Source organism: Enhydra lutris, unplaced genomic scaffold, assembly GCF_002288905.1.
Source record: "Enhydra lutris kenyoni isolate GAN:26980312 unplaced genomic scaffold, ASM228890v2 scaffoldscaffold86, whole genome shotgun sequence".
In the NCBI taxonomy this organism is placed as follows: domain Eukaryota; kingdom Metazoa; phylum Chordata; class Mammalia; order Carnivora; family Mustelidae; genus Enhydra; species Enhydra lutris.
This window is the reverse complement of record NW_019154170.1, coordinates 1930452-1954145: the sequence shown is the minus strand read 5'-3', so window position 1 is coordinate 1954145 and position 23694 is coordinate 1930452. Positions and strand designations below refer to the sequence as shown.

At 52.6% G+C, this 23694-nt stretch overlaps 1 protein-coding gene across 2 annotated transcripts in view; it reads right to left on the bottom strand.

Moving 5' to 3' along the window:
• Nucleotides 1–23694, bottom strand: part of LOC111161748 (MLLT1, super elongation complex subunit) — a 64999-nt gene that overhangs the window by 27238 nt on the left and 14067 nt on the right. For both annotated transcript variants that reach the window (XM_022525658.1, XM_022525659.1), the window contains one exon: nt 20977–21059. In XM_022525658.1, coding sequence (XP_022381366.1) covers nt 20977–21059 — 83 coding nt within the window. The remainder of the gene's footprint in view (nt 1–20976; nt 21060–23694) is intronic.

The window sequence follows — 23694 nt, the reverse complement described above, 5'->3', positions numbered from 1 at the left end:
CTAATGTTGACAGTCCGGCCTGCCCGACATCCCTCACCTGCACCTCTCCCTCACTCTGGGGGGTGACTGTGCAAATGACTCAGTTCCGTGATTCCCACCTTCACAGGAAATGCGGTAAGCAGTCAGGAAAGACTCTCAGGGAAGCAGAGTCCAGGCGGACTCCTCCATCCCCTTCTCAAGGAGCCCAGGAGAAAGCACTGGTTAGGGAGCCAAGCCAGAGGGTGGACTGTCCCTCCCCGCGTGCCGGGATCAGGCTGTGCCTCTGCTCACGCACATGCGCTCTTACGAGGTGCTTCTTTGCACCGCTCCAGATGCTGCCCTCTAGGAAACAGAGGTGCTTCTGGGGTCCCTCACAGAGGAACAGCAGGACGCTGCAGGGAAAGGCCATCAGAGCCACACAGCGAGCTGGCATTTACGTGGCCTGTCACAACTCGGCAGCCCCCCGGCCTTTCCCTGGGTCTCCGGCACAAAGTCCCTCCTGTCCCGGCTCCTCAGCACTGCCCCAGTGAGGCTGCCAGAGCCAGCCAACGGTCCCTGTGCAGAGGGCGACCTGCCTCCGGAGCTCTGCGGAGCCCCCAACAGCTGACCCCCATGTGGGCACAGGGCCGAGCTAGTGGTGACCCTAGAAGTGTGGGCAGGCCGGGAGGGGAGAATGTGAGCTCTCCACCCAATCCTTCAAGACCGGCTCTCACATACCAAGTCTCAATTTAAGTGGAGGGCCGGTGGGAAAAGCCCTGCCCGGCCCAAAAGAGAGTGTCTTCGCAGGCCGATGCCGGGACGGGCGCAGGGGGACGGAAGAGTGCGGGATTCGGTGGCCCTGGGACCCCCGCCAGCTCGCCGCCAACCCTACCACACGGTTCACGTGGCTATTTCCCCAGATCATAAGTCAGCCAGGATGCGCCCAAGCCTCTGAGGGCGCGTGACTGAGAAGCTGGCAAGCGCGGTTTTAATTCGCTTTAAAACAAAACCAAAAACCCTTTCAAATAAAACTATGCAAACTTCCCAATAAAATGTACCAAAATGCCCTTCCTGTGACCTCAGATGCCACTGAGAGTTGGTGACGGCGGGGCTCAGTGTCCAGTAATAAGCTCGTTACAGGGGTGGGGGCGGAGGGCAGGGAGGACAGCTAATCTTAGCAGCTAATAACCAAAATGAACTTGTTTACACTTGACCACTTCTGGAAACTGGGCTATCTCTTAAAGTCAGAGTGCACACCGGATAGGTGTCCCCCTCCCAGAGTGTGTCATTACACTGATGGTGCATCTCATCACCAAACAGTTGGCCAAAGTGAGCCCAGGCCAGCGCCCGCTCCCTGACAAACACCTGCAGGGTGCAGGAGGGGCCGCGGGCTGAGCAGGGGGTGGAGGTGGGGGAGTGAGGGGGTAGGAGGGGTGGGGGGTTGTGCAGCAGGAGAAATAAAGAACAGTCGCTTTGAGTGTAAAAAACCTCTCCTTCCCATTTCACAACTGATTTCCTTCTCTCCTCTCAGTTTTGCCAACCGCTCCAAGCCAGAAACTCGGGACTAAGAGGAACCTGCTTGACTTTGCAAAAGAGAAAATCAGATCTAAGAGGATTCCCAAGGAAAATTAAGTCACATCAAACGATGCCTTAGATCTAGAACGGCCGAGTCCTGCCGCCGGCCTCAGCTAATGACTCAAAACCAAACCAAAACAGCAACTCCAAGCCAAGGTCAATGGGCCGTGAACACGAGCAGGTAAATCACAGGGTCACCAACTGGGGGGGGCGTGAAGGTAAGGCACAGGTCACGTCTTCGGGGCCCACACACTCAGGGAGGGGCAGCGGCCCTCCAGCTCCTTCCCCCACACCCGCGCACCATGCCCTAGACCAAGCTCTGGCGCCTCCCTCCCATGTGGACACCAAAGTGGCCCAGCTCCCCAGCCCCACCCACCCCCTTCTGGGACAGACAAGTACTTCCTGTTTGGCAGCCACTGAATTAATTCCCAGAAACATTGAAGCAGGTATGCTCTGTAATGTGACCATGGCACCACAACACAATCTGGGACGGGCATGAGATGGGCGCTTTGCTGGGCATTCTGGAGCCCTGACCAGAGGCAGATGAACCCAGAAGCAGCGGAGGGACGGTCTAACAGCACATCCCCTGCCCACACACGGGCCCGAGAGGCTCTTTACAGATCAAGTGGCATCCCCACGCCCAGCCAGCACACTCCAGTGGCCTGCCAGTGTGCCTGGGGTGGGTTGCTCTGCCAACCACCCAGCCTCCCTTCGGAACCCAAGTGCCCCTGACTCTGCATCCACAGCACTGCTGCTGTTGATGAAGCGCAGCTGGAAGGCGGGCAGCCAGGGACAAGGGCCACCCTCCCAAGAGAAAACCACCCTGAGTAGGATTCCTGCACCACCCTGGAAGGAATCCTCTACCTGTTCCCATACCGTAGATGGGTGACAAAAATCCGACTGAGTGACAGGTGCAGGGAGCGTTAATCAGATTAAAACAGCTGACAAGCCCATCAAAACCCCTAGGCTCAGAAACTCCAGAGGCTACCCCTTCGGGTCCCCTCCCTCATTGGGGAGGGGACTGTCACTTTGCTGTTGCTCAATGACTTTTGCTTTACTGCCCTCCGCTTTGTCTGGTTTACCTCTTCACTCTTTGAAGTGGCGTGACCAAGAACCGCGGGCACCGATGGAGAAAACAACTGGAAGAGCGTCTCCTGGTCCTCTCCGCCCCGCCAACCCCCGCACACCCGCAGGCCTCAGAGTAAGCCTTTCCCTACACGTCTCCCAGCTCTTGCTGAATGAGTCCCCACAATACCCTCGCAGTATTCAGATACCTGTACCCAAAGTATATTAAAAACCCTTAAAACCCAACAATAAGGAAACTTATTGTTTCCAACTAACAACAACAAAACAACCTAAGTTCTAAACCCTTCACCAAAGGAAACACATGAACTGCAAACGAACCCACGGAAAGACGCGGACTGTCGTCAGCCGGCAGGCCACTCTACGGATTCAGGCTGCGGGATTTCGGCTTGGGTTTGCGGGTACGAGTCCGCATCCACTAGGACGCCTAGAATCAGACAGACAGGAAGTGCGGGCGAGGACGTGGAGAGGCGTGGAGAGACGGGACGCCAGCATGGCTGCGGGGACAGTAAACGCGGTGGCTACGGAGGACAGTACGGCACTGCTCACGAAAATGAAACGTGGATGACCGTACGAGCCAGCAGCTTCGCTCCCGCCGACGTGCCCCCAAGAAGCGGCAGAATCTCTGCACACCGCACTGCTGGCAGCGGCAACCATGCACAGCTGACAGACAACACGGGGTCCGTCCACGGGCGGGGGGTGTCTGCAGCCATGGGAGTGCGGTGCTGTCGCGCGCTATGACGCGGACGAGCTCCGAAGACGTTACCCTAACCAGAAGCTGCAAGTCTGGAGGGGCTGCACGCCACACGGTTCTGTTTATACGAAGGGTTCAGAACAGGCAAATCCACCGCTAGAAGCAGCTTCGTGGCCGTGAGGGACTGAAGGGAGGGAGGATGAGGAGCGATGGCTAATGGGGACAGTTTCCTGGTGGGTGAGGGAACGTTCTGGAATCTGGGGTGATGGCTGCTCAACTCCGAACATACTAAACACCAGTGGAATGTGCACGTTCAGTGCATGAACGCTACGGTAGGTGCACTGTATCTCCACAGAGCTACTTTTCCAGAAGAGAGCTACGACGGCACACCCCTGGAGACGAGCGGCTGCCCGAGCGCAGGCCGGAACATGGAGCATCACCGTGGCGTGCAGCGGACACGTCCCGTAAAGCCGGACACACCCGCTCCCTGCGACCAGCGGCCCTGCACACGGGAACCGAAAACTCACTTTCTAACAAAAACCCGTATGGGCATGTTTAGGGCAACCGTGTTCATAATCACCCAGAACCAGAAACCACTGCAATGTCCTTGACGCCACACGTAGGGAAACGTCCTGCAGCGCAGCCAAGGAGGACCGAGCTATGCGTTCAGACAACACGGCGACTCTTCAGCGCATTCTGCACCGACAGAGGGCTGCATGCCGTGTGGCCCCAGTTCTGGGACAATCTGGAAGAAGCCAAACTCCAGGGATGGGAAACAGAGGAGTGCTTACAAGGGACCGATGGGGGCAGGGGCCTGACTGCTGCTGCAAAGGGACAGTGTGCAGGGGCCTGGGGGCTGGAACTGCTCTGCACGACACTATTGTGGCAGATGCATGACCGCGTGTCAGAACCCAGAGTGAATTTCAATTGAAACAAACTAAAACAATAATGAAAATAACCAGACAGGCAGGAGGAGGGGTCCAAGATGGCATGTAGACTGTGACAGTTGAATCTGACCACATTACACATGTGGACATGACCACGGCGCCAAGAGGGAGGGCAGAGCTGCCATAAATGACCTGGAGGGGGCGCCTGGGTGGCTCAGTCAGTTAAGTGTCTGGTTCAGCTCAGGTCATGATCCCAGGGTCCTGGGATCGAGGCCTGCATCAGGCTCCCAGCTCCACAGGAAGCCTGCTTCTCCCTCTCCCACTCCCCCTGCTTGTGTTCCCTCTCTTGCTGTGTCTCTGTCAAAAAATAATAAGTAAAATCTTTTAAAAAAAAATAAAATAAATGACCCAGTGAAGAAGCCGTGTTTTAGCCAGACATCAGAAGGCCCAAGACCAAAAGGAACTACACACAGACACTGTACTCCGGCAAGTAAATTTACTTCTCCTAGGAGTACTGGTCAGCAATTTGGAAACTACTTTCCCAATCCACTGGACTTCAACAATAAGCAAATATGTTGTAGATAATGAGGGTCAGGTATCTCCCCTCAGAGAAAGTTAATCTAAGCAACGGAAGAATGCTAGAAAAGGCATGTTGGTGCAGGACCAGAGATGGAGGCATCAGTATGAGCTGATGGTTACTGTGATCTACATGCCGACAGACAGACACAGATATAACACGCAGGTGGGGATGGGGAGCACAGGTGACCCTTGACCAACTTAGGGGTTAGGACTGCCGATCTCCCTCCCCCCCCCCACAGCAGTCAAAAATCTTCATATAAACTTCTGACCCCCCCCAAAACTTAACTAACAGCCTACTGTTGACCAACGTTGTATTATCATATATCCTATTCTTTAACAATAAAGTAAGCTAGAGAAAAGCACACATTACTTTAAAAATCATAAGGAAGAAAAAATATGCTCATAGTCCTGAACAGTATTTATCCAAATAAGCCCCCACATCAGTGTGGACCCACACAGCTCAAACTTGTGCCACTCAAGGGTCAGCGGGATACGCGCACATACTCCCCAGCTCTGTCCCAGGAGAGGCTCAAACGTGGTGATGCCCCAGGAGCAAAAACACACTCCACTCCCAGATCTTGGTTGTTATGTCCCACTCTTTTGTAACAGGGAGCGGGGCCCCTGCAGACATGGCTGATTCTAGGGCTAGAGAAGGGAAACTCAAGGCAAGCCCGAGCACCCTGTGGTGCCTGAAAGTGAGGGAAGGACCCAAGAAACGATGGGAACATAACAAAAAGGGACAAAGGCCCCCCAAGAGGGGGTCCCACTAGCCAGAGTGAGAATAGTTTGAAAATAATAGATTATAATACATAATTATATTATATACTAATATGTACATATATATATTATAACCCAAAGGAAAAAAACCAAATAGCCATGAATCCATACTGATAGAAATAAATGAGTGAATAAGTACATAGATAGGGGAGAACGGACACTTCCTTACAGAAAAAATTCCAGCGAATAATGAAAGAAATGAAGGAAATAGCGCATCATAGAACACCACTGACAGACGGCTAAAACTAGAAGAAACTTGAACAAGAAACAGGTCAAATGCGTACTTTCAGTGTGTCTCTTCCAAAGATATACTAGTTACCAGCGTGGTTTGAACGATGCCCACCGGGATGTGAAGCTTAATTTCTCTCTCCCTGAGCGTGGGCTGGACTTGACTCCTTCTAACAACTAGCAGAATATGCAAAGAGAGTGATGACAGCAGGGAAGCCCAGCAGACTGCACCTTAACAAAGGGATCGAGGTTAATGTCCCCAGTAGTAAGTCAAGTTAACGTCAGGTCCTCCCTAGGATAATATGATGGGGGCGGGGAGGGCTCTTCTCCTCTGTCATCTTCTCCCAAAATCTGCAACCCCTTGTAATCATGAAAATACACCAAGCAAGCCCAAGTTGATGGGCATTCTTCAAAATGCGTGGCCAGAGTATTTTTAAAACATCAAGGTCAGAAAAGATGAGGAAAAGCAGATAAACCATCACAGACTGAAGGAGGCAAAAGAGAGCTGATGTTACACGCCGTGCAGGCTCCTGCAGCAGATCCCAGAACAGAAAAAGAACACTAGAAAACGGGGAAACCCGAAGTCTGTTAATAACGTCTACCAATCCCAATGAATAGCAGTATCATGGTCACGGGGAACACAGACATGAGGGAAGCGGGGAGTGCAGAACACAAGGACTCTGCACGTTCTCTGCAACTCTTCTGTGTTTCTACAATTAATTCAGAATTAAATTCAAAAAACCAGTATCAGGGACTATGAGATCGTCCATACCGGACTGTTAGTGAAAACCCTTATGGACAGCAGCAGCAACTGGGAGCTATGAACCTCCTTCTTTCTCCAAACGGAACTCTCGTGGAGTCTAAACACAGATCAAGTCTTTCTGATAAAATGTCATGTCCCACCCGGCATGATTCAGTGTGGGTACTACACACACCAAACTTTTACGACCTAGTATGAAAAAAGAATGCAAAGTATCTCAGGAATTCAAAAATATTGATGACATGTTGAGATGATAATGTTTTAGATAGAGCGGGCTGACTTACATTATTAAAATTAATTTCACCAGTTTCTTTTTTGACCTTTTCAAATATGGCTACAAAAAGCAATTACATGGGGAGCTTAACTATTTCTACTGAGCGGCCACTGCACGAAATGTAATTCACACACTGAAACAAGGACTTCAAATGCATCTGGCCACTTCCAAGACAACATTAAGGGAGCGTTTCAGCAAAACTCCACTCCCTTGATTGGTCCTAGGACAGCGAGGAGCAACTTACCTGTCCTGACCACGCACCCTGTCCTGGGGCAGCCTGAGCCTTGCTCTCCCAGGCCACAACCGATGCTCGAGTTTACTTTCCACAGGAATAAATCAGCCACAGCTCATACAGGCTTCTGGGTCAACACGGGATCAGAGGGCAACTGCCTGGATCCCCTTAGATGACCCTGAGCTCCCAACTCGGGGACATTCACTTCCATTCCTTCTGCCCCATAATGTGCTTTGCTGTCGGCGTTTAAAAACAGGGACCTATCCGGAATTCACACAAAACTCTTACACAGCTCAACAACAAAAAGACAGACTACCCAGTTAAAAAATGGGCAAAACACATGAATACATGTTTCTTCAAAGAAGATCTGCAACTGGCCAACCAGCACACAGAAAGACCCTTGGCCTCATCGGTCACTTTGGAAATGCAATTCAAAACCATAATGAGATACCGCTTCACACCCAGTAGGATGACCATGACTGAGAAACCCAGTAAGCAAAGGAAGGCAGGAAGCACTGACAAGGATGCAGAGACTGGGACCCGTGCACGCTGCTGGTGGGAATGTAAAACGCAGCGACTGCATAGAACAGTTTGGTGGTCCCTTCAAAAGTTAAACATTGGGGCGCCTGGCTGGCTCGGCTGGAAGAGCGTGTGGCTCATCTCAGGGTCATGAGTTTGAGCCCCGTGACGGGCAAGGAAATTACTTTAAAAAAAGAGAGAGAGAGAAAGAAGTTAAACAGAAATCCTGTATGACCCAGCGAGTCCACTAGGTATCTGCCCAAAGGAACGGAACCCTGGTGTTCAAACCAGCACGCGCATGTATGTGTTCACGGCAGCAGATGGCTGACGACAGCCACAAACAGCCAACAGCGCCGGCGTCCGTCGGCGGACGAATGAGGAGATAAACAGGGAGACGGCCATGCTATGGGGTGCTACTCAGCCATGAAAAAGAACAAGGTTCTGATACAGGTTACCATGTGGACGAGCTCCTACAGTTCCACCAAGTCGAAGGAGCCAGACACCAAGGGTCACACTGGAGACAGGCCTCCCTTTGGGGCGGAAGAACATACTTTGGGACCAGGTACAGGTGGTGATTGTGTGACATGGTGAAGGCACCAGACGGCCACAGAATTGTTCACTGAAGCTGGTGAATTTCCTGTTCTAGGACTTTCTCCTATTTTTAAAAGCTGGGGGTTGCCGACCGTGTCCCAAGGCTTCTGGGCGTACATGGCTGCCCCTCCAGAATCCATCTGTCCACGCAGTCGCTCGTTCCACAGATATCTACCTGGTGCCATCTCTGCGCTGGAGGCCAGCACACAGTGGAGAGCACGACTGCTGGGCCGCCGCCCTCTGGAGCTTACGTTCTAGTGGGAGAGCCAGACGGCAGACAAACACACATACACGCATTTAAGGACCATGGAAAAGCAAAGGAAGAGTGTGCCAGGAGAAAGGCTAGAGGGGAAGGCCAAACTCAGAGAGCCTGTGTGGGGACCATGAGGGCTACACGGCTCCTGGCCTGGGTTATCATTAAATACTTTTTTCCTAAGTATAAAATTATTGGAGGTGTAACAATATGGAAAAAAAAAACCCACAAAAACCACACGGTCATCTCAATAATGCAGAAAGAACACTGGACACAATTCAACACCCTACTGTGATTAAAAAAAAAACACTCAGCAAACTATAAACAGAAGGAAACAACCTCAACGTAATACAAGCCACATATGGAAAACCCACAGCCAACATCACACTCAATGGTGAAAGGCTGAACCCTCTTCCTCTAAGATCAGCAACAAGGCTGGGACACCTGTCACCACTTCCAGCTGACAGAGTGCTGGAAGTCGCAGTCAGAGCACTAGGTAAGAAAAAGAAAAGAAAAATAAAAAGGCATCTAAATTGAGAAAGAAAAAGTAAAATTATCTGTTAAGCAGATGATAACCTCTTATCTGTCGAAAACCTAGGACACCTCACATACACACACAGAATAAATAAATTAGCGAAGTTACGGGATACAAAATCAACACAAAAAATCAACTGCATTTCTATACACTAACAATGACCAAAGTGAAAACAAATTAAGAAAACCAATCTACTTACAATAGCCTCAAAAAGGATAAAATACTTAGGAATTAACCAAGGAGGTAAAAGAACTGTACAATAAAAGCCACCAAGCCACCAAACCCTGCTGAAAGAAATTAAAGAGCACATAAATGGACTGGAAGACTTCATGTTCTTAAAACTTCAGTACTGATGAGGGACAGAAGCAGGAAAACGTTCACCTTTAGTCCGGAAGGCTGACCTACAGCAGTTCTGATAGGGACCAGATACGAGCTGGTTGCTACATTCTTAGAGGGTCTCATGACTGCCTACACATCTCACCGACAGTTATTGTCCAGCAGAGCGATAAGCACTGGAGAAATCTTGCGAAAGTAGTTCTACGAGTAGAAGTTTGAAGAAAAGATTTATGATCTAATACTCCTTGCACGTCCCTTCCCCCTTGAGCACCGAGCACATAACCACCAGCTTCATACAGAAGTGCAGCTCCCTCTGCCCACGGCTCCTGTCCCCGCGCCATTTACATAAACTTGGGAAGCTGCACCACACGACGTCTGGAGAATTCTTTCTTGACCACTGCCCTAGACGCCGTCGCGAGAGCACAGCTGTGGAGGAAAACAGCACGGTGGTTCCTCAAAATATTAAAAATAGATTTACCATATGTTCCAGTAACTGCACTTCTGGGTATATACCCAACAGAAGCGAAAGCAGGACCTCAAAGGGATATTTCTGCACTCACGTTCCCAACAGCAGTGTTCCCGGTAGCTAAAACATGGCAGCAAGCCAAGGGTCTATAGACAGACGCGGGGAAAAGCCAAATGTGGTGGGTACACTGCACCACAGAATGCTATTCAGCTTTAAAAAGGCACGAGGCCCTGTCACACACGACAGCAGGGGTGAGCCCCGAGAACACGATGTGCAGGAAAGGCCACCAACGAAGGACCAGTATCGTACACTTGCACGCGTGTGAGCTACCTACAGCAAGTTCACAGACACAGAAAGTAGAACAGAGGTTACCAAGGGCAGGGGGAGGAGCGGTTATCACTGGTTTGGTTTTACCTGGGATGACCGAAAAGCTCTGGAAGCTCCAAAAGGAGTGATGGCTGTACGGATTCGTACATGTACACAAACGGCCCATTTAAAAATGGCTAAAACAGCACACACTGCATCACAGACACACACAAATACCCACACACCCCAAACCAGAAAAGCCAAAATCAATAAAATGGACTGCATCAAAATCAAGAACTTCAGCTCTTTGCAAGACTGCTGAGAGCTGGAGGAGACCAGCCATCCAATGAAAGTTATCGCAAAGGACGGGCACCCAGAAATATAAAGAAATCTCACAAATTCAGTATAAGAACAAACAACTCAACTTCTAGAAAATGGCAGGCATTTTGAACAGACACCTCACCAGACAGAATGACAAATAAGCATATGAAAACATGCTCAAAGCCTTTAGTCATTAGGGGAAAAGACCAGAATTAACACCAATTCTGCTCAAACTCTTCCGAAAACAGAAGAGGAGGGGAATACTTCCTAAGGTGTTCTATGAAGCAAGCATTACTTTAACACCAAAGACAAAGACAGCACAAGAAAACAACAGACCAACAGTCCCTGTGAATAAAATATCCTTAAAGATATTTATATCCATAAAGCATCCAGTATCACACACTTAAAAGATTATACACCTGAAACTAATGATGTGCTTTAAGTCAGCTCATTGAATTTAAACTAAAAAAAGATTATACGTATAACTGCTATCTATCCCAGGCATGCAAGGGGGGTTCAATGTAGGAAAATCAATCAAAACAACCAAAACATAGTATGCCACATTAATAAAACAACGAGAAAAAACCCACATGATTATCTCATCAAAGGCAGAAATAGTGTTTGGGAAAAAATGGGCCCATTCATGATGAAAACAGAAAGCTAGGAGTAGAAGGGGTTTCTTTAACCTGGAAAGGGCATTTGTGAAAAACCCACCATGAACACCACACTCAATGGCAAAACACTCAGCCTTAAGCTTTAAAACTTAACATCAGGAACAAGATAAGGATGGGCCACTTTCACTATTACTATTCGACACTGTAATGAAGTCCCGGCCAGAGCCACGAAGCGAGAGGAAGGGGAAAAAGGGAGGTGGGCGCCCAAACTGGAAAGGAACAAGTAAGATTATCTCCACTTGCTCATGGCATCTTACATGTAGAAAATCCCAAAGAAGCCAGATTTGGTATAGTTGCAGGGTACAGGATCAGCATACAAAAGCAGCTGTGTTTCTCTACACTATCAATAAACAATCCCAAAAGAAAATTGGGAAAATAATTCTACTTATGATAGCATGCAAAAGAATAAAATACCTAGGAATAAATTTAAACAAGAACGTAAAAGACTTGTACGCTGGAAAGTACAAAAGATTGCTGAAAGAAATTGATTCAAGAAAACCTAATTAGATGGAAAGACTTCCCATGTTCCTGGGCTGGAAGACTTAATACTGTTTCCCAGGCGATTTGCAGATTCACTGCAATCCCTAAATTCTAGTGGTCTTTTTTGCAAAAATGGAAAGCCAAACAGCAAACTCGTATGAAATCGCAGTGGCCCCAAAGAACCAAAACCACATTAAAAAATAAACAAACCCCCCACAAAATCGGAGGGCTGTCATTTCCTAATTTCAAAACTTCCTATAAAATTACAACAATCAGAGTGGTGCCTGGGCGGCTCAGTCGGGTAAGCATCTGCCTTTGGCTCAGGTCTTCATCCTGGAGCTCTGGGATCAAGCCCCGTGTTGGGCTCTCTGCTAGGCAGGAAGCCTGCTTCTCCTTCTCCCTCTGCCTGCCTCTCCCCCTGCTTGGGGACTCTCTTTCTCTCTCTCTCCAATAAATAAATAAAAACTTTAAAAAAAATTTTACAGCAATCAGGGGCATCTGGGTGGCTCAGTTGGTTAAGCATCTGCCTTTGGCTCAGGTCGTGATCCTGGGGTCCAGGAATGGAGCCCACGTCAGGCTCCTGGATTGGCGGGGAGCCTGCTTCTCCCTCTTCCTCTGACCCACCCAGTTTGCATGTGCACGCACACTCTCCGTGTCCCCCAAATAAATAAATCTTTTTAAAAAATTTACAACAATCAAAATTAGCAATAGAATAGAACTGAGAGTCCAGAAATAAACCCAATCACCCGTGGCCATCTGACTTTCAACAAGGTTGCTGAAACAACTCAAAGGGGAAAGCTTCATCTCTTAAGGAAATGGTGCCGGGACAAATGAATACTCACAAGCGAAAGAATGAACAGGACCCTACCTCGTGGCATATATCGAAATCAACTCCCAATGGAGCAACCATCCAAATATAAGATGTAAAACCATGAAAGTAAACACAGGGATAAACCTTCACAACCTCACACCTGGCAAAGTCTGAGATTTTACACTCAAAGCGTGAACAACAAACAAAAATACAGAAACTGAACTTCAAAAAAATCAAAACCTTTTACACATTAAAGGATGTCACCAGAACACAATAAAACAACCTACGGGATAGGAGAAAATATTTTGTGAAGTCACACATCTGGTAAGGGTCTACTATCTGGGACACAGGAAGAACTCTTGTAACTCAACAACAAAGAAGACAAATGACTGAATTAAAAAACAGACAAGGCTGGGGGCGCCTGGGTGGCTCAGTGGGTTAAAGCCTCTGCCTTCGGCTCAGGTCATGATCTCAGGGTCCTGGGATCGAGCCCCGCATCGGGCTCTCTGCTCCGTGGGGAGTCTGCTCCCCACTCTCTCTCTGCCTGCCTCTCTGCCTACTTGTGATCTCTGTCAAATAAATAAATAAAATCTTAAAAACAAAAACAAAAACGGACAAGGATGTATGTAGCCATTTCTCCAAACAGGATATACGAATGGCCAATAAGCACGTGAAATGTTCAATATCATTATCTTTAAGGAAATGTAAATCAAAACCTCAATTCAAATAGCCATTTCATACCCACTAGAAAGGCTACAATTAAAAAAAAAATTGTTTTTTAATGGAAAATGACAAGCACTGAGGAGTTTTCCCACATTGCTGCTGGGAATACAAAACGGTGCAGTCAGTGGGGCAAACAGTGTGGCAGGTCCTCATGAAGGTTAACGACGGAATTTCCACACGACCCAGAAATCCACTCCTGGGTGCACACCCGGAAGTCAGAGCCGGAACTCCAACATGAACACGGACCAGGATGCCCACGGCAGCACCACGCGTGGCAGCCAGTAAGCGGAAACGGCCCACACGTCCAGCAGGAGAGGGACAAGTAAACAAACTACAGCCCAGCTGACCTTCACCGCTCATGCCTCCGTATCTGTGAATGTGGATACTTGCTGCAATTTATTTGTAAACCGACCATCAACACCTGTGGCTTTCACATTCATTCATAGACACGCACGCAGGGGTGAAAACTCGGAGCCTCCCAGAGCTCTTCCCAGCGGACTCAGAACGGGGTGAGACTCGGCCTTCCTGTCCCAGCCCTCGGGGTAAACAAGTGTCCTTCTCGTGGTATACCCAGGGCCATGGCTTTCACATTTTTGTGCGCTTTGCTGGTGATCTTACGGTCTGAAAGGGCCCCAAGCAAGACGCTGATGGGCTGTCGAGGGCCTAAACCCAGGCCCACTGTGAGGTGCCTTACAGAGAAAATGTTTGTCACACAGGCCGGGCTCAGGCAGTTGGCTGTGAGCTCAGGGCTGGTGAAGCCACAGCGTACATTAAATAAGGCATCTGTGGACGGAAACATCCAGAACACATGACTACAGATCCACCAGTCGGTGAACATGTGACCCAAGCCTGTGCTCCCCTCCCCCAGCAACAGTGACTCAGGCTTCACGGATTCGGGGCAGGCGGGGATGTCACGGAACTCCTGAGGATGAAGGGAACATTACTCGGCCATAAAAAGACACGGAGCACCGACACGGCTGCCAACACGGAGGAACCTTTGCAACCACAACACTGAGCGGAAAAAGCCAGACGCAGGAGGACACACGTCATCCCACTCCCTTCCCATGACACGTCCGGGACAGGCAAACCCGCAGGACACAAAGCAGATTGGAGGCTACCAGAAGGTGGGGCTGGCGACGATGCGGACACGGAAAGGTCGGACTTTAAAATGGTTCACTGCACGTGAATTTCACCTCACTCAAAAAAGATTTTTTTCTTTTCTTTCTTTTTTTTTTTTTTTTGACAAGTGTGGTACCAGAGAAAGACACTTGGGCTTTGTTCCTGGTTCCTGGCACAAATGTCCAAAACCCTTAGAATGGCCTGAGGGGCAGGGGTGTCTTTGGTTCTCACGAGACAACCCCTGGCGGGGTCAAAGACAGAGGTGGTTGGGGATGCTAGTTGCCAGAAAAGACCACGTCCTGATGAGCAGCTTGGTTCTTCCCGACCCACCTCCCAACCTCCAGAGATGGGTGAGGGGCTGACGGCTGAGTCAGTCACCAACCGCCAATGATTTTAACCAATCATGCCTATGCTTATTAAATCTCCATAAAAACCCTGAACAATGGAGTCTGGAGAACCAGGCTGGTGAACACAGGAGGTGCTAGGAGGGCAGCGTGCCCCAGGAGGGCCTGGGAGCTCCAGACTCTCCCCCCTCGCCTTCCCCATACACCTCTTCCGGCTGGCTGGTCCTGAACTGCAGCCCTCATCATAAACCGGCAACAGCAAGGAAAATGTTTATCAGAGTTTTCTGAGCTGTTCTAGCCAATTATGTAACCTGAGGAGGGGTCGTGGGAACTCGGGCATTCGAAGGCCGGGCTTGCAACTGGCACTGGAAGCGGGGGCCGTCCTCTAGGGCCGAGTCCTTAGTCCGTGGGGCCTGGACTAGTTCGGAGCAGACGGTGTCAGGACTGACTCGACTACGGGACACCCAGCCAGAGCTACGGAGTCAGAGCTGGACAAGTGTTCTCCGAAAGGACACCTCGTTAGTGGTCAGAAGTGGTCTCAGTAAGAATGCTCAAGAGTGCACACACACAACTTCTGAAGTAGGACGAAGCACTCCCCCCACCCAGTTTGTTCCCTTGGGGGAAAGGAGAACTTTATCTGTCCAACAGAATGCGGCCTCACGTGGGTACCACTGCCAAACAACACGGAAGCAGAATTCCTTCATTTCACAGACGCCGCCGTCTCCATTCAGGGTCAAGAGTGGCTGAAAACCCCTCAGGCTGACCCAAGAAAACCTCCTTTGCTTGAGAAAGCGCCTATTTTTGCTGTGGGCATAGATCCTCCACGCTCGCCAGAAAAGCCGAATGGCATCTCCCTCCATCTCTGGAATGCCGCCCTCTCCAGCCCTGCGGAGGCCGCTTTCTCCGCTCACCTTCCCGACGCAGAGGAACCAGCAGGGGAGGCCGCCATCGCGACGGCCCCAGTAACCACACGCTCTCACCAAATGCCCGGTCCGGGCCGTGCTGGGCCCTGGGACAAGCGCTGTGCTTGTCATCTCTCTGACTCTTCCGACCAGCCCTGGAAGGCAGGCACCACTAGGAGCCCCATGGCGCAGACAGAGAAACTGAGGCCCAGGGCAGGAAGGCGTCCACTCCCTTCCTATCTCAAAGATCAACTTACCCCAGCTACAGCTGCAGAGTAACCAAAGGCGACCCTGCCTTCGCCGGGGCGGAAAAGCCGCCAGCAGACCCACCCACAGGGCCCTGCAGCCGACGGTACCCAAGCCTGGAGGAGCTCCCCTGGCGGTGAACCGGTGTCACTCCCACAACTGTCTGATCTCTGCACACCTTCGGAAGCAGGGACCCACCTGAGACAGCTGCAGAGCACGATGCCTACGGCTGTCCCTGTCACCCAGATGTAAGCAGACGCCAGGATCTGTGAGCAGCGGACGCCTTGGGTGTTCAGGGAACAGGTGTACGCACGCACTCAGAGGCTCTGCTGGTTCAAATCCCAGCTCTGCCCGTGGCCGCGTGGCCTTCACTAAGTGACCGGGTGGCCAGGAGCTCCTTCGTCCAGACCGGGGGGATCACCTTCTCGTCTGCAGAGCACCTGACCAGTGCACAGCCCCCATAGGACCTGCGACTGGACTTGCAGCCCGGGCCCCTCCCACGGTGGGCCTTGCGTCCCGGGTTTTCCCAGTTCAGGGGCATCCTTTAGAGCTCTGGGGGCAAAACCACCTCCAGGAACAGAGGCGGCCAGTTTTCAGTCCGAAGCAAGAACATGCTGCAGTTCTGAGAACCGGCTCACAGCGGCACTTCCGCCCCAGGCACACGGGCCTCAGCAGGAATTGGTGAGACAAGTCTACGCCTGGGAACGGGAACCTTTTCTTTCCTTTAACAGAAAAAAAACAGCCTCACACCAACAGATTTCAAATGAAAGCACGAGTCAAAATTTTAAAAGCCTACAATACCTAAAATGAAAGGATCATAGTGTAAGTAAACTCTACCTCGAGAAACCAGACTCGGAAAAAACTCTTTTAACTTGAACTACAAGCCACGGGGGATGGCCAGCCGGACACACCAGGGCAGTAAACTGCACACGTGCGCCCCCTAAAGGGTCACCTGGGGAAGTGGCGCCACACAGGGCCTGGCAGAGGAACTGGGACCAGAGAGGCTCAAGGAGCCCAGGGTCCCGCCCCACTCTTGCAAGACACATGCACACCGGCTCACTCCCAGTAAGAAAGCCCAAGGATCCCGAAAGAGCACACCGGGATTTAGGACACCCTCTGCTTCCTCGATGCCCCAGTATAGGTAAGGGCGCTGTGCGCAGGAAGGACGCATTCTGTGGCCAAAGGGTCCAGGAACCCAGAATTCCCTCTGTTCCCCACCAGGGGAAGGACAGAGGGGTGGAACCTTGGAAGCTTAGTATAGGAAGTCCCAATGCAAGGCTCAGGGGAGCATTACTACACGTAGCCGGTCTCCACCGTGAAGTACGGTGGAGACCTTTTCCTGAGGCTCCTAGGGGGCTGGGCAAGTTGCACCCGCTCAATCCGGGTTTTGTAACACCTGGGACTTCCGCATTTGATGGGCCTCGATCCCCCCCCCACACACACAAGGCTGGGGGCGGTGCTGAGCAAACAGCACCAACCACGCCCTGCCCAACATCCTCCAACACGCAGCTGGTCCCACAAAGCCACCTGCCAAGCAAGGGGACAGCAAAGGCCAGGTGCTTGACTCTCCCTCCAAGGGCTGCCCTCAGATACGTGGCCCGAGAGTCCGTAAACACAGGGTAGCAACTCAGCCTGGAGGGACACTCCAGCGGGCAGTTCTTCCACGGACCAAAACATAAAAGGGGAGAGGAGCGGCTCGTCTCTGGGACAAGTGTTCTTAATTACCGAAATGATTTGCCGCCATTTGGAGGTGAACCTCGCCGCTAGCGATCCCAAGCAGCAGACGTGCCAGACGGGAGACAACACTGGGCCGCGTCGGCTTGCTGCCAACCCGCCGTGCAAGCTGGAGGAGGAGACTCCCTCTCCGGGCCTCAGAGTCCCCAGTGGTCTCAAGGGGCTTGGAGACATGATGGCCTGGCACCAGCTTCAAAACCAGAAAAAAATGCCTCTGCAGTGAGCCCCCGAAGGGTCCGTAGATGGATGAGCGGATCAAGAAATGTGGCCAGTGTGTGGAAGTGTGTCTGCACACACAGTGGAATATTCTGTGGGCTTGGGAAATCCCAACGGACTGGGATTCCAAAAAAGAAAATCCTTCGTAGATGAACCTCGAGAGATTACGCTACGTGAAATAAGCCAGAGACAGCACAGCACGTAGTATCACTTACGTGTGGAACCTAAAAAAGTAAGAGAATCCTAGAAACAGAGAGTAGAGAGCAGTTGTCGGGCTGGGGGGCGGGAGAAGTGGGGAGGGCTTGGTAAAAGGGTGCAAACATTCAGTCGTAAGATGGAATAAGGCCTGAGGATCTGACGTGCAACACGGGACTACAGCTGATGGCACGACCACTAACTGAAATCTGCTCAGAGAACTTAAATGTTCTCCAAAGGAAAAAAAAGGGGGGTGTGTAAGGTGATGGACGTGTTAGTTAACTCGATGGGGAAAATCCGCTTACAAATGGGCTTGTCGGCCAAACCATCGCATGGTGCATTTTGAACGTCCTATCATTTTGCCAGTTACACCTCAGTGAAGCTGAAGAAAGGAAGAAAGAAAGAAAATGCTTCTGTGTCGCACTGTCACCGGCAACCCTGACCCAGCAGTCCTTACGGGCGCCCATGGGCTCCTGCAGCTCCAGGGAAGACAGAGCGCGGCCCCCGAACCGGGGTGGGGCTTCCAGCAGCGAGCGCCGGGGACCAGGAGGGGTGAGGCAGTGAGGGCTGGAGCCGCTGCTGCCTCTCTGCTCGACGCTGAGCACCACCCCTCCTCCAGGGGGGAGCCCCCCAGAAGGCTCCATTTGGCTCACAGCCAAGAAGCTGGAACAGGGTCTGGATGGTCCCTGAGACCCCTCCCAGCGGCCAGAGCACCGTGCCTTCTCTGGGGTATACGATATGGGGCACCCCCTCCCGGTGGGAGAGGCCCGGGCAGAGAGAACCACAAGCAGAGGCTGTAGAAGCCGCCACAGGAACGGGGCCAGCTAAGGCACAAGCACCAAACACTCCTGCTTCTTACCAGCGTTTCGAGAGAAAACCTGGAGAGCAGCAAAGGTCCTGGGGCAGGAGCAAGGGCTCCAAGAGCCAGTGCCACCGACGCAGCAAAGCGCAGCCTCTGTGCGGGACCTCCTCCCCAGGCAAAGCCCTAGCCTCCCGGCAGGCCCTTGGGGGAACACCGGGAAGCCGGGCGGGCACCAGCACTGCCCAGGGGGCGGCCAACGCAGCTCCCACCAGTGTCAGGGACCGGAGAGCAGACAGATCTCAGAAAACACAAAAGCCTTGCTGGCTTGGGGGACCCCAAACTGCTTCTGAACCTCAAAGGAATCAATCTAGTTAACCCAGAGACGAGCTCAGGCGACCAGAGGACTCCCACACCAGCCGCCCCTCAGAACACCGGTGCACATGAATACCAAAGGCCTCCTGCGAACAGACTCAGTCTCCCCAGCTGTCAGCAGGCTACTAGCACCCTCCCCCACCACAGGCTGCCCCCAGGGAACGGAAAGGCCAGGGACCCCAGCCCAGAGACTCACCCAGCATCTGTCCCACCTCCACAGTCCCCGCCCCTTCTCCACGCTCCTGGACCCTGGGAGGGTCCGGGAAGACTGCCCTGCCACCTGCTGCAGGCCCAGCCCCAGCAGGGCAGCCTCTCCCCTGCATCTCCCCCACTCAGCCCTTGCCAAAGAGACATGGAGCCCCTGCCCGCGCACACACAGGCTGGCCTCTTCTCTCAGGAGCAGCTACTCCCAGGCCTCGTAGGTCTTGATCCCCGAAAGCCGTGGGATGACCCAGGCTTCTGTGACCTGGGCCCAGGAGGGCCCACCGCCAAATCCCACCAAGTCCTACCCGCTGAAGTGGCACTCGGCTCCCAGCGGATTGGCACAGCTGAGCACCATTCCCCAAGGCCCTCGGTGCCTGGTGGCGTGCGGAAGAGAGGGCTAACCAAGGGACTCCTAAGGCAAGCGGTGACACCTGCCAGCCTCCCAGGGTGATCGCCTTCCTGAGCGAGCTGCCGGCTGCCAAGGTCAGCGCGGCTTGGGGGAAAGCACACCTCTGAGCCAAGAAAGCTCACCACGGCCTCATGGTGGCGCCTGTGAGAAGCAGAGGCAGGCTGCCGGAAGGCTTTTCTAATCTTAATCACTGGGCTTTGAAAAAAAAAATGCTACGGTCCAAATGTGTCCCCTCCAAATTCCTCTGTGGAGTCCTAACCCCCGAGGGGATGGACGGAGGAGGTGGGATCTCAGAAGGTGATTAAGTCCTGGGGCTGGAGCCCTCCCGAATGGGATGCATGTTCTTGTAAGAGACCCCACGCATGGCTGCCTCTCCCTCCATGTGAGGACACAGCAAGAAGTCTGTGACCCGGGAGATGGCCCTCCCTGCCCCAGTGGTCGGTCGCCCTGATCATGGACTCCCAGACAATACATCTCTCTTGTTCATAAGTCACCCAGTCTGTGGAATCTAGGTACAGCAGCCCGCACGGAACAGAACAATTTACGCAAATATATATAGTCATGGTGTTCAAAAAACACACATGGAGGGGCACCTGGGTGGCTCAGTGGGTTAAAGCCACTGCCTTCGGCTCAGGTCATGATCTCAGGGTCCTGGGATCAAGCCCCACATCGGGCTCTCTGCTCAGCAGGGAGCCTGCTTCCTCCTCTCTCTCTGCCTGCCTCTCTGCCTACTTGTGATCTCTGTCAAATAAATAAATAAAATCTTTAAAACAAACAAAAAAAAACACACATGGAAGAAAATAAAACAAAAAACGCCTTATAACCCTACCCCCAGCTTACCCTTTTAACATGTCTGATGAACCTCTTTTTCTCTATGAACAATATACCTAAGCTTGCTTTTTTCCAACCAAAATTAACCCCCCCACCCCACCGGGTCATCGAAGATTCCGTACAGATGCACCGTAAACACATCCAACCGCTCGCCTACTGTTGGACGTTTACGTAACTTCCGCATTTGGCCGCACGACCGGTGACTAACCCCCTAAGACCACCCATGGAATCTGGCCCTGTCATGGCACGTCACTGCTGACGCAGGGCCCACACACACCTGCAGGGCAACCGAACGGGGATGTGTGGCCCGGCTGCTCCCTGAGAAGAAGGCTGCGTCCACGTGCAATCCCACCCACCGTCCCATGGGCCGTTTCCCAGTCCCCACCTTCCATGTGAGACAGATGCCCCACTTTGTGCGCCAGTGCCCTAACTTGGATGTCTGCTCCAAGGGACCCCAACACTCCACCCCACGTGCAGCCCCGGCTCCACCTCCTCCTCTGGGAACGGCGTGTCCTTCTCGCGGCTGCCCCAGGATCCTACCTTGTTTTTGAAGTACACCTCGATGGGCATGATGAAGCCCGCGTAACCCGACTCCTCCACTTTGTAAGGGGGCTCCTTGCACACTAAAAAGAAAGGGAAAATGCATCATCAGCTCGCCGCACACTCAAAGGCCCAGCCGCCAGCAACAGCAAGCTCGCAGCTGACCTGGCGGGACTGCAGCTTCTCTGGAGGCCAGCTCCCCCGGGAGTGCCAAATCCCACGGAATTCAAAGCATCACAAGGCATAGGAGTGGGCAGGAGAGAGGTGACCCCGCCACGGAAGGAGGGCAGCAGAGGGATGCAGGAAGGACGTGAGACGAGCTAGGTCAGAGCGGCCACTGCCAGACACGGCCTGCACGAGCTCAACTGAATCGGGGCGGTGAGGTGAGGTGCCAGACCCCGCGGGGCCCCAGCGTCCCCGGTAGGGAGGGCCGTACCCACCACCTCCTGCTGCTCACTCTAACACGCTAACGGAGGCCCAGCTGGGCGCCAGTGTCACAGAAGCAGGGAGAGACGGGAGATGGTGATGGTGGGTCCTCGCTGGGAGGACCCTGGGTTCCATTTTAGCGCCTCACAAAGGCATTCCCAAGTGGCCGAATAGAGACTCGTTAACCCCAGAGTTGGGGGGAAAAAAAGGTGAAACCAAAAAGAACAGCGAAGTACAAGTAAAATGACCTCCAGCAACCACACTCTCCAGAATGAACCTCAATGTTTTGACATGTATGCTGCCATGAAAAGACCATCTTCCTGCTTTTAAGAAAAATTAGAACAGTACAGGTCAGCTCCCCTGGTCCCCCACCCCTCCCTCTCCAGAGGCAATCTCTAGTGGGAGACAGGAAAACACCCTGCCGATTGTGAAAAACCATTATGCACACGTCTGCACCAGTCAGGTGAGTCTTAAGTGGGCCAGAAACTGCTGGAAAACAGTGCACGGAACATAATGGAAAAGGGTTTTTTTTTTTTTTAATTAAAATGGTGTAAGTTTTTTTCTTTTGAAAAAATCTTCAGCTCTCAAACATCTCATCCAATATCATTAGGTCAAATATGTCATGACTCTCATCTACCCCAGTAAAACTGGCCAACAGGGTAGGTCTGGAAGAACTAGGGACCCCCAGAGGCAGGGCTAGCCGAAAGGCCTTGCACGGGACCCCAGTTTGCAAACCCCAGGGGAGCAGGAGACGGGCTTGAGGCTCAGGCTTCAGGAGCTCCTCGGGCCTCACAGACCAGAGCGGGTATGAGCTGCAGGGGAGCTGGCCTTGGCTCCAGGAGCCATGACCAAGACTCCCCCTCCCCATTGCACCCTGCCCTGCCAGAGAGCCTGTTCCCTTCGAAGTCCACCTCCCCAGCAGTGTGCTCGCTGGGCACTCTAGGAGCCAGGCCCTGTGGCTGGCCACAGGGACACTTCTGGGGTGCAGGACCTTGCCCACTGCTGGAGAATGCAGCTTACTCAACTGGACTGACCTCCCCACCAGGTGTCGGGGAGGGGTCTCCCAAACAGCCCCACGACAGGCCACAGCACAGAGCACAGCCCCCTGGAGGCCAGCAGTGGCCCCGGCGGCCTCTGTTGAGCACCCCGAACACTGTCACCTGACGGCGGGCTCTCTCTGCGTGACTACCACTGCCAAGTGCTGCGGCGACTGCATCCATCCATTCGCTCTGCCACTGTCTACGGCGGGCAGAGTCAGGCGCTGGAGTGACGGTGGAGGCCGGGAGGGCGCCTCTGTCTGGCCTAGCTTACACAGGCTGTGTCCCACCCTCGGTCTGTCGGTCAGCCCACCTAGGAGTAAGGAGCAGCCCGGCCCGGGCTGGGCCACCAGGTAGTAAGCCCAGGCAGCCCGGATGAGATAAGCAGCAAACCTCTCCGCCGGCCAGTCTCCTTCTGCTCCTCTGACACCTGCCCGAGGGGGCTGGGTGGGAAACGCAGATGTTTCCTTATCCCCCTTTCCCAGCACCCCACAGCTCAGGACTCAGGCTGCCCACCACCCACCCAAGGACCCAAGGTCACCCCAATCCTCCGTCTCCCAAGCTCACCCATCACCAAGCACTATCACAGCTGCCTCCAAAACACTCCGGAATGCACCACTGCCCCAGCACCCTGACGCTCTGCCCCAGCCCAGGCACCCTGCCACTCGCATGGGGTGCCGCCCAGCATGTCACTGGCCCTTCTGTCTCGGGCTCACTCCTGGGAATCTTCCGCATGGGCAGTTATAATGACCATTCTGAAATGTGAACCAGACGGTGTCCCTGATGGCTCCCCCCCTGCCCTCAGGACCAACTTCAAGCCCCTCGAGGGTATTGTAAGGTGCTTTATCATGACTGGCCTCACCCCTGGCCAGCCTGGCCTCAGTTCCTAGATCCAGCCTCAATGACCCCCTTCCATCACAGATCACTTCCTTCTGATGACCTCATCTTGCAGGTGGGGGCTCCACTCCCCAATCAGAAGCCTGCAGGTCAACAAAGCCCACCCTGCCTTACAGAGCACTCTCAGTGAGAGTTTCCGCCTAGAGGAAAGAACCCAGAGAAACTGGAATAATTCAGGGGCGCCTGGGGGGCTCCGTGGGTTAAGCATCTGCCTTTGGCTCAGGTCATGACGCTAGAGTCCTGGGATCGAGCCCCACGTGGGGCTCCCTGCCCAGCGACGAGCCTGTTTCTCCCTCTTTCCCTCCCCCCGCTTGTGTTCTCTCTTGCTATCTCTCTCTCTCAACTAAACAAGCTCTTA